Source organism: Symphalangus syndactylus, chromosome 5 (genome assembly GCF_028878055.3).
Source record: "Symphalangus syndactylus isolate Jambi chromosome 5, NHGRI_mSymSyn1-v2.1_pri, whole genome shotgun sequence".
Taxonomy (NCBI): domain Eukaryota; kingdom Metazoa; phylum Chordata; class Mammalia; order Primates; family Hylobatidae; genus Symphalangus; species Symphalangus syndactylus.
In genome coordinates, this window is record NC_072427.2 from 53858045 (window position 1) to 53872697 (window position 14653).

The 14653-nt window shown below is 44.4% G+C and overlaps 1 protein-coding gene across 7 annotated transcripts in view; it reads right to left on the minus strand.

Annotated features, from left to right (window-relative positions):
* Positions 1-14653, minus strand: part of HERC2 (HECT and RLD domain containing E3 ubiquitin protein ligase 2) — a 223973-nt gene that overhangs the window by 146517 nt on the left and 62803 nt on the right. For all 7 annotated transcript variants that reach the window (XM_055278481.2, XM_063640239.1, XM_055278480.2 and 4 more), the window contains 8 exons: positions 13675-13832; positions 13476-13589; positions 10778-11029; positions 8661-8854; positions 4356-4556; positions 3388-3616; positions 3171-3295; positions 1619-1797 (listed from right to left, as the gene is read on the minus strand). In XM_055278481.2, the coding sequence (XP_055134456.2) occupies positions 1619-1797; positions 3171-3295; positions 3388-3616; positions 4356-4556; positions 8661-8854; positions 10778-11029; positions 13476-13589; positions 13675-13832 (1452 nt within the window). The remainder of the gene's footprint in view (positions 1-1618; positions 1798-3170; positions 3296-3387; positions 3617-4355; positions 4557-8660; positions 8855-10777; positions 11030-13475; positions 13590-13674; positions 13833-14653) is intronic.

The following is a 14653-nucleotide window of genomic DNA, read 5'->3' on the forward strand; positions in this document are numbered from 1 at the left end:
ATGTGTGAAATATGCATTATCAGATTAGAAGAACAAAACAAACATCAGAAAAAGGTTTTGCAAAATAGAATTTACTAAAATCTATGACAGAAACTAGCTCTAAAACTTCGTGTTTCAAAATTTCACTGTGTGTCCACCGAGTCCGTTTTTCTGGTTGTGGACAACAAGCCCACCCCACGCCACAGGCCCACCCCATGCCACAGACCTACCATGGCCCTATGAACAGGCCAGCTGAGAGCTGCGGCCACTGCCCAGGGCTCCCTGCTCTGTGCTCGGCTGCCTGATCCAACCTGCCAGTGCTTTGCTTTCTCTATGTGTAGAAACTAAAACCAGGAGCCCAAGTTTACAAAAAGCAGATTTTTATTACATAGAGGTACAAATGTGTTTCATTTTCTAATAAATCTCTTTCACAAATCACCTTGCTTTTTCGAACTTCTTGAGTGATCATTTTTACACAACACTGTCTGACCGTTTTGGCTTCTGCCAAGGTTAGCCTCTGTTCACAGGCTGAGTCTGACTTCTTCTTCCCACCTCCTCCTAGTCTGGCCTTCCAAAACAATGCTCACCATTCTTTCACACTGACTTTAGTTTTGAAAAGAAAACTTACCTTACAAAGTAGTATGTATAACTCTGTAATATGTAAAGTGAGGCAATGATAGAACCAGTTTTAAAAATAATCTTTCCATGATGATTTTCATTTGCATCCACGTGCTTATTAGTAAGAATCTTTTTACACATTTACTGCACACCCCAATTTCTCTTCAGTGAAAAACTTTTGAGTATCATCATACCCTCCAACTTCTCCTCTCACCTATATTTAAAAGGGTCTGCTCTTTATCCTAACATTAATACTAGGTAATTTTTGGAATATTCTTTCAACCACCAAACAAATTTTTGAGATCCTTGTGCTAAGATTTCACTATCTTAATATGAAAACCAATAATCACCTACTAAAATACAATACAGGCTGGGAACAGTGGCTCACGCCTGAAATCCCAACACTTTCAGAGACCAAGGCGGGTGGATCACCTGAGGTCAGGAGTTTGAGACCAGCCTGACCAATATTTTGAAACTCCATCTCCACTAAAAATACAAAAATCAGCCAGATGTGGTTGCGGACGACTGTAGTCCCAGCTACTTGAGAGGCTGAGGCAGGAGAATTACTGGAACCCAGGAGGCAGAGGTTGCAGTGAGCCAAGATCGTGACACTGCACTCCAGCTTGGGCAATAGAGCGAGATTCCGTCTTAAAAAATAAAAATAAAAAAATAAGTAAATAAATAGGCCGGGAGTGGTGGCTGATACCTGTAACCCCAACACTTTGGGAGGCCAAGGCGGGTGGATCACCTGAGGTCAGGAGTTCAAAACAAGCCTGACCACCATGAAGAAATCCCATCTCTACTAAAACTATAAGATTAGTCAGGCGTGGTGGTACACGCCTGTAATCCCAGCAACTCGAGAGGCTGAGGCAAGAGAATCACTTGAACCTGGGAGGCGGAGCTTGCAGTGAGCCAAGATCATGCCATTGCACTCCAGCCCGGGCAACAAGAGCAAACTCTGTCACACACACAAAAAAAGTAAATAAATAACATACAATACAATACAGCTGCTACGATTTACCTAAGAAGCTGTTGTATGAGCTGAACCAGAGGCAAACACTGTTTGCCAGAAGACTCACAGATCCCCGTATTAATAAGGTCTTTATCCAACGGAGTCCTGCTTCTATGAAATGTTGAGGCATTCGCTTCCTGTTCATCAATTTCTTTTTCCTTCTGTGCTTCTTTTTTGGCTTCAATATCCTGTAATTCATAAACAGAAATTGTTTACAAGTGATCTCATTAGCAGGGGTGAAGGCACACAGGCTGGCTGAGCCCTGACCCCAATGCCAAGCTATCCCAGCCTCTATGGCTAACACACACACCTACCCACAGGCGCCCCCCACCTGCCCTGTTGGAAACCCTAACTTAGTTGTGCAGTTTCAAACCGTGTCTTCTTTTTACAGATCCAAGGTCCAGGCTGCCTCTGCTGATGCTTTCCAGCCTCCTTCTGTGAAGTCCCTAAAATCTTTAACCCTGCTAATGGCTCTCACAAAACCCAACGTGATCTGCCCCACACACACAGCATCCAGCTGCTTTGTAAGGTCAAGAAGAAGATGGAATTCTCACACACACTGGTTCACGTGTAAATGGCAAAGCCACTTGGGGAAACTATGAACACACACTGACCCCAGGACCTAACAAATTCCACTCCAAGTGTTTACCCAAAAGGAGAACATATGTTCAGTAAAAGTACTTGTTCACAGCACAATCGTGGCAGCTCTACACGGCCAAAAACCAGAAAGCCTGGGCGCAGTGGCTCACGCTTGTAATCCCAACACTTTGGGAGGCCAAGGTCGGGGGATCACTTGAGCCCAGGAGTTCAAGACCAGCCTGTGCAACACAGTAACACCTTGTCTCTACAAAAAAAAAAATCAAAAAACTAGCTAGGCATCGTGACATGTCTGTGGTCCTTGCAACACAGGAGGCTGAGGTGGGAGCAACATTTGAGACTATGAGGACAAGGCTGCAGGGAGCCAACATCAGGTCACTGCATCCAGCCTGGGTGACAGAGCAAGACCCTGTCTCAAAAAAAAAAAAAAGAAAACAAAAACCAAAAACAATTAAATGTCCTCCAATAGGAGAATGAACTAACAAACAGTACTACACCTATAAAATGGAAAACTTCCCAATAATAAAAACGAAGTCACAATACACACAACAGTGAGTGAATCTGAAAATCATTCTCCAAGGCAAAGCAGGAAAGAGTGCATACTATACAGTTATATTGCTGTGACACTCAGAGCAGGCAAAATGAATCCAATCTCAGGGCAAGGGAGTATCCCGGCTGCAAGTGCCAAGGGGCACAGGGATCTTTCCGGGTGATGGGAATGGTCTACATGATGAACAGGTTACCTGTTAACTTCACTGAAACAGACAACCTGCAGTATTTCATCACAATTAAATCATATCTCAATAATTTTGTAAATTAGCACATAAAAGATTTGAATTTAAAAAAATACTTGGGTATGATACAAGTTTAGTGTTTTACTGTTTTCAGTTATTCTTCACATGTGTGAGTGTGGTATGTCCGATCTCAGCGCACCACCAGGTCACGTGTGCCTCCAAGGCCATACCTGGATCTCTGCAGTAATGGCTGCGTGTAAGGCTGACTCCAACCCTCCATCAGCCATCAAGCTGCCCACCAGAAGATCAATCATGAATCGACGACCTGGACTTATGTTCACTTCATTGCCTGAAACTGAAATAGGAAGTGTGTGCCAATTTGAGTGAAACGCCATCCCCTCCCAGCACCCTGACCCACGCCCTCTCCTGTTCTTTCCCCAGGCCCACCTGCGCAGGGCAGGAGAGCAGAGAGTGCCCGAGCGCGCTCCTCCGCGGTGGGCAGCAGCACGGACCAGCCGCTCTGCAGCACGGCCTGGGCGGCCGACTGCACGGTGCTCAGCACGCCCGCGCTGCTGGCCAGGGTCACCACCGTCTGCTTCAGGCTGTTCAGGAGGACGCTGCCCAGACCTAAACCAAGGAATTCCGGGTCAACCTGGTGGCTAATGGCAGCATGCAACTGAAAGGAGAAAAACATTTTTCACTTACAACCCCTAAAAATGAGTGAATTTCAAAGTCTTATTAAACACTGAATAAAACTCAATTTGAAGTATTATTTAAACAGACAATTTCTCAGTTTATGAATTTTTAAAAATTGGACTAAAAAAACTCTTACCCACAATAGTTGAGGTGTTTGCTAGAGGAATCTTTTTAACCCCACTATGAACATGTATATGGAAAGCTCAAGATCAGCAGAAGAGCTAAACAACTACCAACAGCAACCTCCACCCCGCCCCAACAATCTGCACCAAACACAGAAATAACCACTACAACTTAACCAAAAAAGCTGCCACAGGTGCAATCTTGGCTCACTGCATGCTCTGCCTCCCCAGTTCATGCCATTTTCCTGACTCAGCCTCCCGAGTAGCTGGAAATACAGGCACCCGCCACCACACCTGGCTAATTTTTTGTATTTTTAGTAGAGACGGGGTTTCACCGTGTTAGCCAGGATGGTCTCGATCTCCTGACCTCGTGATCCACCCGCCTAGGCTTCCCAAAGTGCTGAGATTACAGGCATGAGCCACCACGCCTGGCCAAAATAATGTTTTTTAAGCCTCACGTCCATTATTAGTGCATTACAATCTTACTTTAAAATACTACACCAAACAGGCTAACACCCATGCCCTTCGAAATACAGAAAGCTTCTTACAAATCCCTAAGACACTTATAAAAGGAGCAAGAAGGGAAATCATGAATACCTGAAGTCGTAGAAGATTCAGCGTTGCCACAGCCACGCACTCTTTCTCCTGGGGCGGGGGCCAGTCCGCGGAGCCGTCCATCCCCTCACTCACCTGCCGCAGCAGGAGATCCAGCTGCTCAAAAGTCATTGAGCAAATGTCCACCACAAAAGGGACACGGAGGCCAATGGACCACTCAGAACACGATGACCAAGCAAAGCTCTAAGAGGAAACGCAACAATCTAAAATGAATCTCCAAATGTAGCTGCTGGTCTGTCCCACAGGAGTCAGCAGCGTGTGTGATGGAGCTGCCTTATATTACTACCTGTCATCCCTCTTAACTGCCCAGTCCAAAGGCATTCATGGGTGTCTAGCTCACACACTATCAGCTTCCAATTCTCCCACCCATTTCACTAGCCCCATCTCATTTGGCCATACCTAAAAAAGTAAAAGCATTTTTAAAAATCTTTTCACTCTCAAAACGATTAATGACAGTAATGGATGGCAGTGAGGATCTCCATCCACTTGAAGTGGTATAATAGCAACTCTAACTAGACAATGAATTGTTAGATGCATATAACACACACACAACCTTTCACAGTGAAAGAACAAGTAATCGGCAAGGATCTAAGAGAACTGTGAAACACTATCAATAAACTGGATCCAATTTATAGAACATTTCACCCAACAGAAGCAAAATACATATACTTTTTTTTTTTTGAGATGGAGTCTCACTCTGTCGCCGAGGCCGGAGCCTCAGCCTCCCGAGTAGCTGGGACTACAGGTGCCCGCCACCAAGCCTGGCTAATTTTTTTTTTGTATTTTCAGTAGAGACGGGGTTTCACGGTGTTAGTCAGGATGGTCTCCATCACCTGACCTTGTGATCCACCCGCCTCAGCCTCCCAAAGGGCTGAATTACAAGTGTGAGCCACCGCGCCTGGCCATACATATACTTTTTAAGCACATACAAAATGTTCACTAAGAGAGAACATATCCTGAGACATAAAACAAATCTTAACAAATTTAAAAGAAATGAAATCATATACAGTTTGGTCTCCAATCACAATGGTATTAAACTAGAAATCACGAACAGAACAATCTACAAACACTTCGAAACTAAACAACATACTTAATAATCCATGGGTCAGGCTGGGTGCAGTGGCTCACGCCTGTAATCCCAACACTTTGGGAGGCCAAGGCAGGGGGGATCATCTGAGGTCAGGATTTCAAGACAACCTGGCCAACATGGAGAAACCCCATCTCTACTGAAAATACAAAAAAATTAGCCGAGCATGCTGGTGCGTGCCTGTAGTCCCAGTTAATCAGGAGGCTGAGGCAGGAGAACTGCTTCAACCCGGGAGACAGAGATTGCAGTGAGCTGAGATCATGTCATTGCACTCCGGCCTGGGCAATAAGAGCAAAGCTCCATCTCAAAAACTAATAATAATAATAATAATCCATGGGTCAAAAAAACAATTCTCAAGAGAAATTAAAAAATATTTTGAGGGCCGGGCGCAGTGGCTCACGCCTGTAATCCCAGCACTTTGGGAGGCCGAGGCGGGCGGATCACAAGGTCAGGAGATCGAGACCATCCTGGCTAACACGGTGAAACCCCGTCTCTACTAAAAATACAAAAAATTAGCCGGGTGAGGTGGCAGGCGCCTGTAGTCCCAGCTACAAGGGAGGCTGAGGCAGGAGAATGGCGTGAACCCCGGGGGGGCGGAGCCTGCAGTGAGCCGAGATCGCGCCACTGCACTCCAGCCTGGGTGAAAGAGCGAGACTCCGTCTCAAAAAAAAAAAAAAAAAAAAAAAAATATTTTGAACATAAATGAAAATGCATCAAAATTTGTAGGTTTAATTAAAGTACTGCTAAACAGGAAAATTTATAGCATCAAATCATTACATATTACAAAAAAAGATAGGTCTAAAACAGCAATCTAAGTTTCTGCCTTAAGAAACTAGAAAAAGAACAAAGTGAATGCAAAACAAGCCAAAGGGACAAATGACAAGATAAAAGCAGAAATCAATGAGATTGAAAGCAAAACAAAAGGGAAAAATTAATGAAACCAAAAGATTGTTCTTTGAAAACATCAACAAAATTGAAAAACTCTAGCAAAATTGACAAAGAAAAAAATAGAAAAGATACAAATTATCAGAATCAGGAATGAATGAAGGGACATCACCACAGGCCCCACAGACTTCAGACAGCAAGAGAATACTAAGGAAAACTTGACACGTAAAAATCAGACAACGTAGATGAAGTAAAGCACATCTGAGGGCCAAAAATCAGGAAAATCCTCCTAGAAACAAACAGGTCACCTGAATACTTCTATAACTGTTAAAGAAATTGAAGTTGCAAAATCTTTTGTTGGTTCGTTTTTGTTTGTTTTTTCGAGACAGAGTTTTGCTCTTTTTGCCCACACTGCAGTGCAATGGCGCCATCCCAGCTCACTGCAATTTCCGCCTCCTGGGTTCAAGCGATTCTCCTGCCCTAGCCTCCTGAGTAGCTGGGATTACAGGTGCACATCACTAAGCTCGACGAAATTTTTGTATTTTTAGTAGAAACAGGTTTCACCATGTTAGCCAGGCTGGTCTCAAACTCCTGACCTCAGGTGATCCACCCGTCAAGGCCTCCCAACGTGCTGGGATTATAGGCGTGAGCCACCATGTCTGGCATAAAATCTTTTAGAAAGCAATCTCCAGGCTCAGATGGGATTCAAAAACATTTAAAGAAGAAATAACACTAATTCTACACAATCCCTTATAGAAAATAAAAAAGGATGGAACACATGCCAATATTTTGTATAAGGTCAGCTTTCCCCTGATAGAAAGTCAGACAAGATAGTATAATAAAAGAAAGAAAACCACAAACCAACATCCCTGATGAGCATCAACAGAAAAATCCTCAACAACGTGTGAGCAAGTCAAATTTCACAATACAGAAACAGAATAGGGCCAGGAGCAGTGGCTCACGCCTGTAATCCCAGCACTTTGGGATGCCAAGGAGGATGAATCACTTGAGGTCAGGAGTTGGAGACCAGGCTGGCCAACACGGTGAAACCCCATCTCTACTAAAAAGAAAAAAAAAAAAATACAAAAATTAGCCAGGCATGGTAGTGCACACCTGTAATCCCAGCTACTCAGGAGGCTGACGCAGGAGGATTGCGTGAACCCAGGAGGCACAGGTTGCAGAGAGCTAAGATTGCACCAATGCACTCCAGTCTGGGTGACGGAGCAAGACTCCGTCACACACACACAAAAAAAGAGTAGTAAATTGTGGCCAAGTGATGCCTACCCCAGTAACACAAGGCTTGATCAGTATTTAAAAATCAGGCTGGGCCGGGCGCGGTGGCTCACGCTTGTAATCCCAGCACTTTGGGAGGCCGAGGCGGGCGGATCACGAGGTCAGGAGATCGAGACCACGGTGAAACCCCATCTCTACTAGAAATACAAAAAAATTAGCAGGGCGTGGTGGCAGGTGCCTGTAGTCCCAGCTACTCAGAGAGGCTGAGGCAGGAGAATGGCGTGAACCCAGGAGGCGGAGATTGCGCCACTGCACTCTAGCCTGGGCGACAGAGCGATACTCCGTCTCAAAAAAAAAAAAAAAAAAATCAGGCTGGTGCAGTGCCTCACACCTGTAATCCCAGCACTTTGGAAGGCCAAGGCAGGCAGATCGCTTGAGCTCAGGAGTTCAAGACCAGCCTGGGCAACATAGTGAAACCCTATCTCCAAAAAAGAAAAAAAAATGTTTAAGAAAAAAAAAGTAAAAATCATCATGTAATACACCATACTAACACACTAAAGAAGGAAAACTGCATGACCATTTCATTTGAGAAGATTAAAAGCATTTAACAAATTTTAACATCCAGTCAGGATTTTTGAGAAGCTTCTAAAATGGGGAATTAAAGACACTCCCTTAATCTGATAATAAGGCATCCACATAAATATGCACAGCTAACATCACAGTTGATGGTGAAAGACTGAACTGCTTTCCCCTACCGTCAGGAGCAAGGCAGGGCGCCCACTGTCACCTCTCCTATTCAGCTTCACACTGCAAGTCCTGGCCAGGGCAATCAGGCCAGGAAAAGACATAAAAGGCGAGCAGACTGGAAAGGAAGAAATGACACTGCCCCTCTATACAGATGGTATAACTGTCCATGAAGAAAACCCAAGGAAACTACAATGAAGCTCATAATAAATGAGTTTAGCACAACTGCAGGACATAAGAACAACAAACAAAACTCAGTGGTATTTCCTATATACTGGTAATGAACAACTGGAAACCCAAATCCTCCAAAATACCAAATCAAGCTCTATATTCAGTACCTGGGCAGGCCCACAGGCAATTCCCACTATGTGTTTGGTGTCCAGTCCTGGCAGTGCTGCAGGTTCTGGCTTGGTCACGCGCAACGTGTCAAAGTGCTGGCACTGGTCGTTGCTCCCCCAGCTGTGGACCTCGCTGTCCTCAGTCAGAGCCAGGCAGTGGGTGGAGCCTGCAGCCACATCAATCACCTTCTTCCCTATAAGGAAAGAGGGATGCGGATGCAGATGCAGCTTCAACCCTATGACTTCTGCTGCAAGAAAGATATTTCCTAGGCCATTCAGGTCAGACAGCTTTTAACATTAACTTCTTGAGGATAATCTGCTTTGCTTTAATATTAAGCACAATTCATTTGCTTTGGGTGTGTTATTAAAACTCCCGTATTTTGTCAGCTACAATTCATTAGGACACACGGCCTACAAAGATCATAATACTAGGATACGAAAAGGATCTGTTCTTTTTTCTCCTCCTCATTCAGATTTTCATTCAGAAAGAAACAAGGTGCTTTTAATTAACTATTAGAACATATTCTCCCATCCCAGATTTAACAATGCATAGCACACTCTTCACTGAGGAAGGCTTCCTAAAAAGAAATCTATTGTTCTCTCAGTTAGGTGATATCAATATTTAAAACACTGTTTCTATTTAAACACTTAGCAAAATATTCTATTTTTCCTTCCTGGTAAATCTAACATGGCCAACACAAAGGGTGTTTTGCAGAAATGTCAGTATATAAAATAATTCAGCTGAAAAACCACACTGCAGTAAGGGAAACAATTCTATCCTAGGAACTTACCATAGGTTAACATCAGCAACAAAAAAAGGTGTTTCTCAACAGTAATTTAAATACTCTCAAAGTAAACGATTTCTAGACTAATGATTGTTGTAGCTTTCCCATACTAATGGAGGGGAATATAAACAAGAAGGCAAATGAAATTCAAATACCATTCAATGACAGAGAGTAAACTTCTTACTCTGCAACTTATCTCAGAAGCTTAGAAAACAGTAAATACTGTATGGGCACACAAAACTCTCAGTCATCAAGATACTAACATGCTTTAAAATAAAACTAATGGAGAAAGGAACTGGCAAGTCTCACTTAAAAGTCCCACTTCCAAACCCACTTGGTAAAGAAGCAAACACACAAAGAATGTAGGTAGTACCAGGACCCAACGAACTACAGCCCCCACACACAATGCAGCCCAAGGCCTGCTTCTGTGAAGACACTGGTGTTGGAACACAGCCAGGTCCACCTGCTTCAAATACAATCTGGCCCTTTAAGAAAAAGGCTGCCCACCCTGAGAGAGAGAACCCTAAAGAGTCCATCTGATGTACCTCTCACTGCCATTTCCCTTCTTCCTACTTTCTTGTCAACTTGCCTGCCCTCAACAGTTCTCGACTAGGATGAAGACTATCTCCCAACCACTAGGCCAAGTGGTACAGAAAAGTCCAGTTTTACCTTAGAAAAATCCCTCCAGCATCATAGTTTTGATGGCCCCCACCCCAACTTCCCGCAGCATTACATCCCTGGTAAGAACACCATAGAAGAACTTCAGGGTCTTCTTGTGGAGGCTCCCATCCTCTCTGCCTGCACCGGCAGCCCACACTGAAGGCGCCAGCACTCATATCTTCACACCTTGGCTTCCATCTGTTGCCTCCAACTACAATGCATGCAGCAGCAATCACCCACCAAGGACGAGTTCACATGAGAGCGTCCCAGGTGGACCCAATCCCACCTCCCAATGTGGCCCCACAGCACAACGCACACACTCATGGTCTCAGTGTGCCTGCAGTACAAGTACAGGTGACCTCACCACACAGAGGGAACCTTTACTGAGTCCAGCCTGCTGAGTGATGAATGCTTGCCTGCCACAGAAAGTGGCAGTGTTTGTAAAACTCAATGGGTTTAAATTACATTTGGTATGAATAATTCAAAGTCATTTTGTAATACAGACACACCCACTTTCCACTTAGCATCAATACCTATACCAAGCTGGCAGTAAAAGTTTCTAATGACATTCCATTCATGGAATGTCAGGTTAAGAACATAAAACCTGCAAACTTTAAAAGATTACTAAAGAAACTGCCCTGAAGGGTTTTAAAAGTTTACGTTTGCACTCACCTTGCAAGCCTTCTAAGAGTTTTGGATAACGAACATGTTCCTCTGTTCCATGTCCAAGTCTCTGGTTGTCACCTTTTCCCCATGAATAAACTTGGCCATCTTTTGTCAAAGCAACAGAAAACTGACTTCCACAGCGGACTTTGACCACATCCAAGTCTTGAAGCTTTTCAATCAGCTTTGGGGTTTTGCAGCCATCACTACCACCTCTGCCCAATTTCCCATAGTCACCATCTCCCCAAGACCACACTTGCCCTAAAAAATACAAATGCATTTAAATAACAATAACTCTGCATTTTAATGAAAAATTTTAAGTGACTGAAAATAATATAACGAAAAACGCACACTAATCTAGACCACTCATGTACATAGTTAATACTACAAGGGTGGCTACTGAGCAAATGAAATCTAGGTGACACTTGCGGTTGACATAGAAGTAATAAAGACAGGGAAAGCTGAGTTTTCTTTTTGTTTTCATTCCATGAAAAACAAAGTCCTGACTCTTACTAGCCTGGGCTCAATGTTCACTGCTTCACAGAACCAAAAGCCCACTGCCTCCATAACACACAGTAACTGGGGCCCGGCACATTGCAGATGCTTGCGGACCACCCTCCTTTTTGCCTGCCTGCTTCTGTTGCCACCATGCTGACTGGTGGTCAACTCTACCACTGTATGTGTTCCCAACTGCATATATCAGCATAATTATGTAAGTTGATTAAATATTACATAAAGGGATAAAATGCAATTGCAAAAGTAAGCATTTTTATTTTTACGGTGAAAACTAAGCTGAAAACTTTGCAAAAACTTAATGAAAGTGAATTGCTAAAAAACAAAATTGTTAGGCCGGGCACGGTAGCTCACACCTGTAATCCCAGCACTTTGGGAAGCCGAGGCAGGCAGATCACTTGAGCCCAGGAGTTCGAGACCAGCCTGGGCAACATGGCGAAACCCTGTCTGTACTAAAAATACAGAAATTAGCCAGGCGTGGTGGTAAACATCTATAATCCAGCTGAGGCATGAGAATTGCTTGACCCCGGGAGATGGAGTTCGCGATGAGCCAAGATTGCACCACTGCACTCCAGCCTGGGTGACAGAGCAAAACTCTGTCTCACAAAAAAAAAAAAAAAAAAAAAAAAGTGAAATTACATAAAGGTGAAAACTGTAAAAGATCAGGAAGAAGAAATCAGAGAAGATATCAGATTGCTCCACAAGTTCCCACACTCTATTTTATAATAACTAAAGATAGGCAAATATTTTCCTCAACGATCAGATGGTAAATATTTTTAGCCGCTGTGGGCTTTCTGTCCCAACTAGCCAGCTGTGCCACTGTCACAAGAAAGCAGCCACAGACAATACGTAAATGAGTGGCAGGCCTGCATGCCAATACAACTCTGCCTGCAAAAACAGGCCAACCCCGAGTGAAACTGGAAACTGGGGATGACACACTATTAAGTGGTCAACGAAAGTGGCACAGCAGACCTGACCACAGAGATCAGAGCGTGCACTTCCACACGCTGTGCTGAAAATTATGCTATCCATATAGCCCGCCTGGCTATTTCTCACTGTCCCCCAAGGCCAGACTGCAGGGTAGGATACTTCTACTGTAACAGTGGCCTCAGAAAATAGCAGCACAGCAGGGATACTTCCCTACAAGATCTGCACCAAAGAAACACCAGTGTGAGGAAGATGATGTCCGCAGCAGTATTCAAGGCAGTTTACTCAACATATCATCACAAACTTTAACTAAAGTAGCAACTACACATAAAGAATGCAAGGCTAATCTCCTAACACAGCTTAGACCTTACAAAACTTTTAACCGAGAAATATTTTAAGGTCTGCAACTCACTCAATAATAGATATTTTAAAATGACAAGATGTCAAACTGAAGCTCCTTGATAGTAGGAGCCTTTCAGATGAGACCATCTTTGCTCTGGGACTCACAATAGCAGAAACAACATGGCTCTGACAATGTCTGTCCCGTCAATGGCAGCAGGATCTACATACAGGGAAGTATCTAAAATGATATTTCATCTTTCACCTAAGAAATGCCCAAAAGTCACTCAATTATCAATCTGCCATTCAACTTCTGCAGGAGAGAAAGCAAGCTGACAGTACCCCAGCTGATTATAACGGAAAGACTCCACAACGCCAGAGACACACAAGATGCCAAGGACAGACTGCCACAATACTGACAGATGAGTCGTTTCTAAAATATTAACATGACTTTAACCATTAAACCTCATGAGGTACCCTTGAAAAAAGATGAAGATGATCTCACTTAGGAACACAAACACAAACATAAAACCAAAATTCAAAGCAAGCAGATACCATAGCGTCAGACTATAGAATACAGAAAGACTTAGCAGGAATTACCACGGGGAATCAAGAGTGGCCAAACGTTAAGAAATGTAATAATACTAACCAGAGATAATTCAGAGTGTCAATCATTCCATTTCAACTCTCATTCTTAAAAAATAAAATGCCCACACAGGAATGGCGGCAGCTGCTAACCAGCAACAGGCCCCCGGCAAACAAGCCCAGTAACCACCAGGGCCTCTTCCCCAGTGCCACTGAGCCCCATACCCACTGGGCGACAGGGTGAGTGGCCTCGTGAGGCCCACTGTACTCATCTCACTTCCTCCAGGGAGGCTGCCATGCGTGTCCTCGAGGGCCTGTCCAGGGTGGCGAGAGCTCTACGTACCGTTCTCAGTGACAGCCAGGGTTTGAGCGTCCCCACTCCCACACGCCACATCGATGACCTTCAGTCCTTTAAGCCCAGCTACCAGCATCGGAATGGCCTCGTCCTCACTGGAGCCTTCAAACAGATAGGATGGTCGTTACTAAGTCCTGTAAGAGGTCACCTCCTGTTGCATGCTCCTACTCATGCAGAGCAGACGTACCGTGGCCCAGCCGGCCGTAGTTCCCGCGGCCCCAGGTGTACAGCTCCCCCTCAGCAGTGATGGCTGCGCTGTAAGTGCTCCCACAAGCGATGTGCACCACGTGCTTCCCAGCCTGCTTTCCAGAGAAGGCGGAGATCACCTTAGGCTCCTCCAGAGGCCTTGGGGAGGAAGGGAACAAACATGAATGCCCTTCTTCTTGGTGTTATTTCTTATTAGTGTTAGCAAAGGAAATTCACTATCCAAATTTAGACCATCACAGCATTGGGCCAGTTTCACCTTCCAGGTACCTTGTGAAATAAGGAAGAGAGAATTCCAACACTTAACACCTCCATGACTTTTTGTTTAGTTGGAACCCGATGCCAAACATGGTACCCAGTAGAAATATAAAAACAGTGTTTGTTAAAGACTTCTACAACAGGCCAGGCATGGTGGCTTCCAACTGTAATCCCGGCACTTTGGGAGGCCGAGGCGGGCAGATCACCTGAGGTCAGGAGTTCGAGACCAGCCTGGCTAACACGGTGAAACCCTGTCTCTACTAAAAATACAAAATTAGCTGGGCATGGTGGAGGGCGCCTGTAATCCCAGCTACTTGGGAGGCTGAGGCAGGAGAATCACTTGAACCTGGGAGGGGGAGGTTGCAGTGAGGTGAGATTGTCCCATTGCACTCCACCTTGGGCAACAAGAACAAAACCCCATCTCAAAAAAAAAAAGACTTGTAAAGTCCATTGCAGCTTTATTCACAATGGCCCAAAACCATGGTCCATCTGCAACAGAAGGAATGAATTACCCATACACCCAACCCAACATGGCTGGATCTCAAGACATCAAGCTAAGTGAAAGACGCCAGAAACAAAACACCATACGCTGTATGGCTTTGTTTATATTAAATTATGGAAAAGACAAAATAACAACAACAGAGGGCAGATCACAGGTTGTCAGGAACTGGAGGTAGGAAAGGGACATCAACTCAAAGGGTACA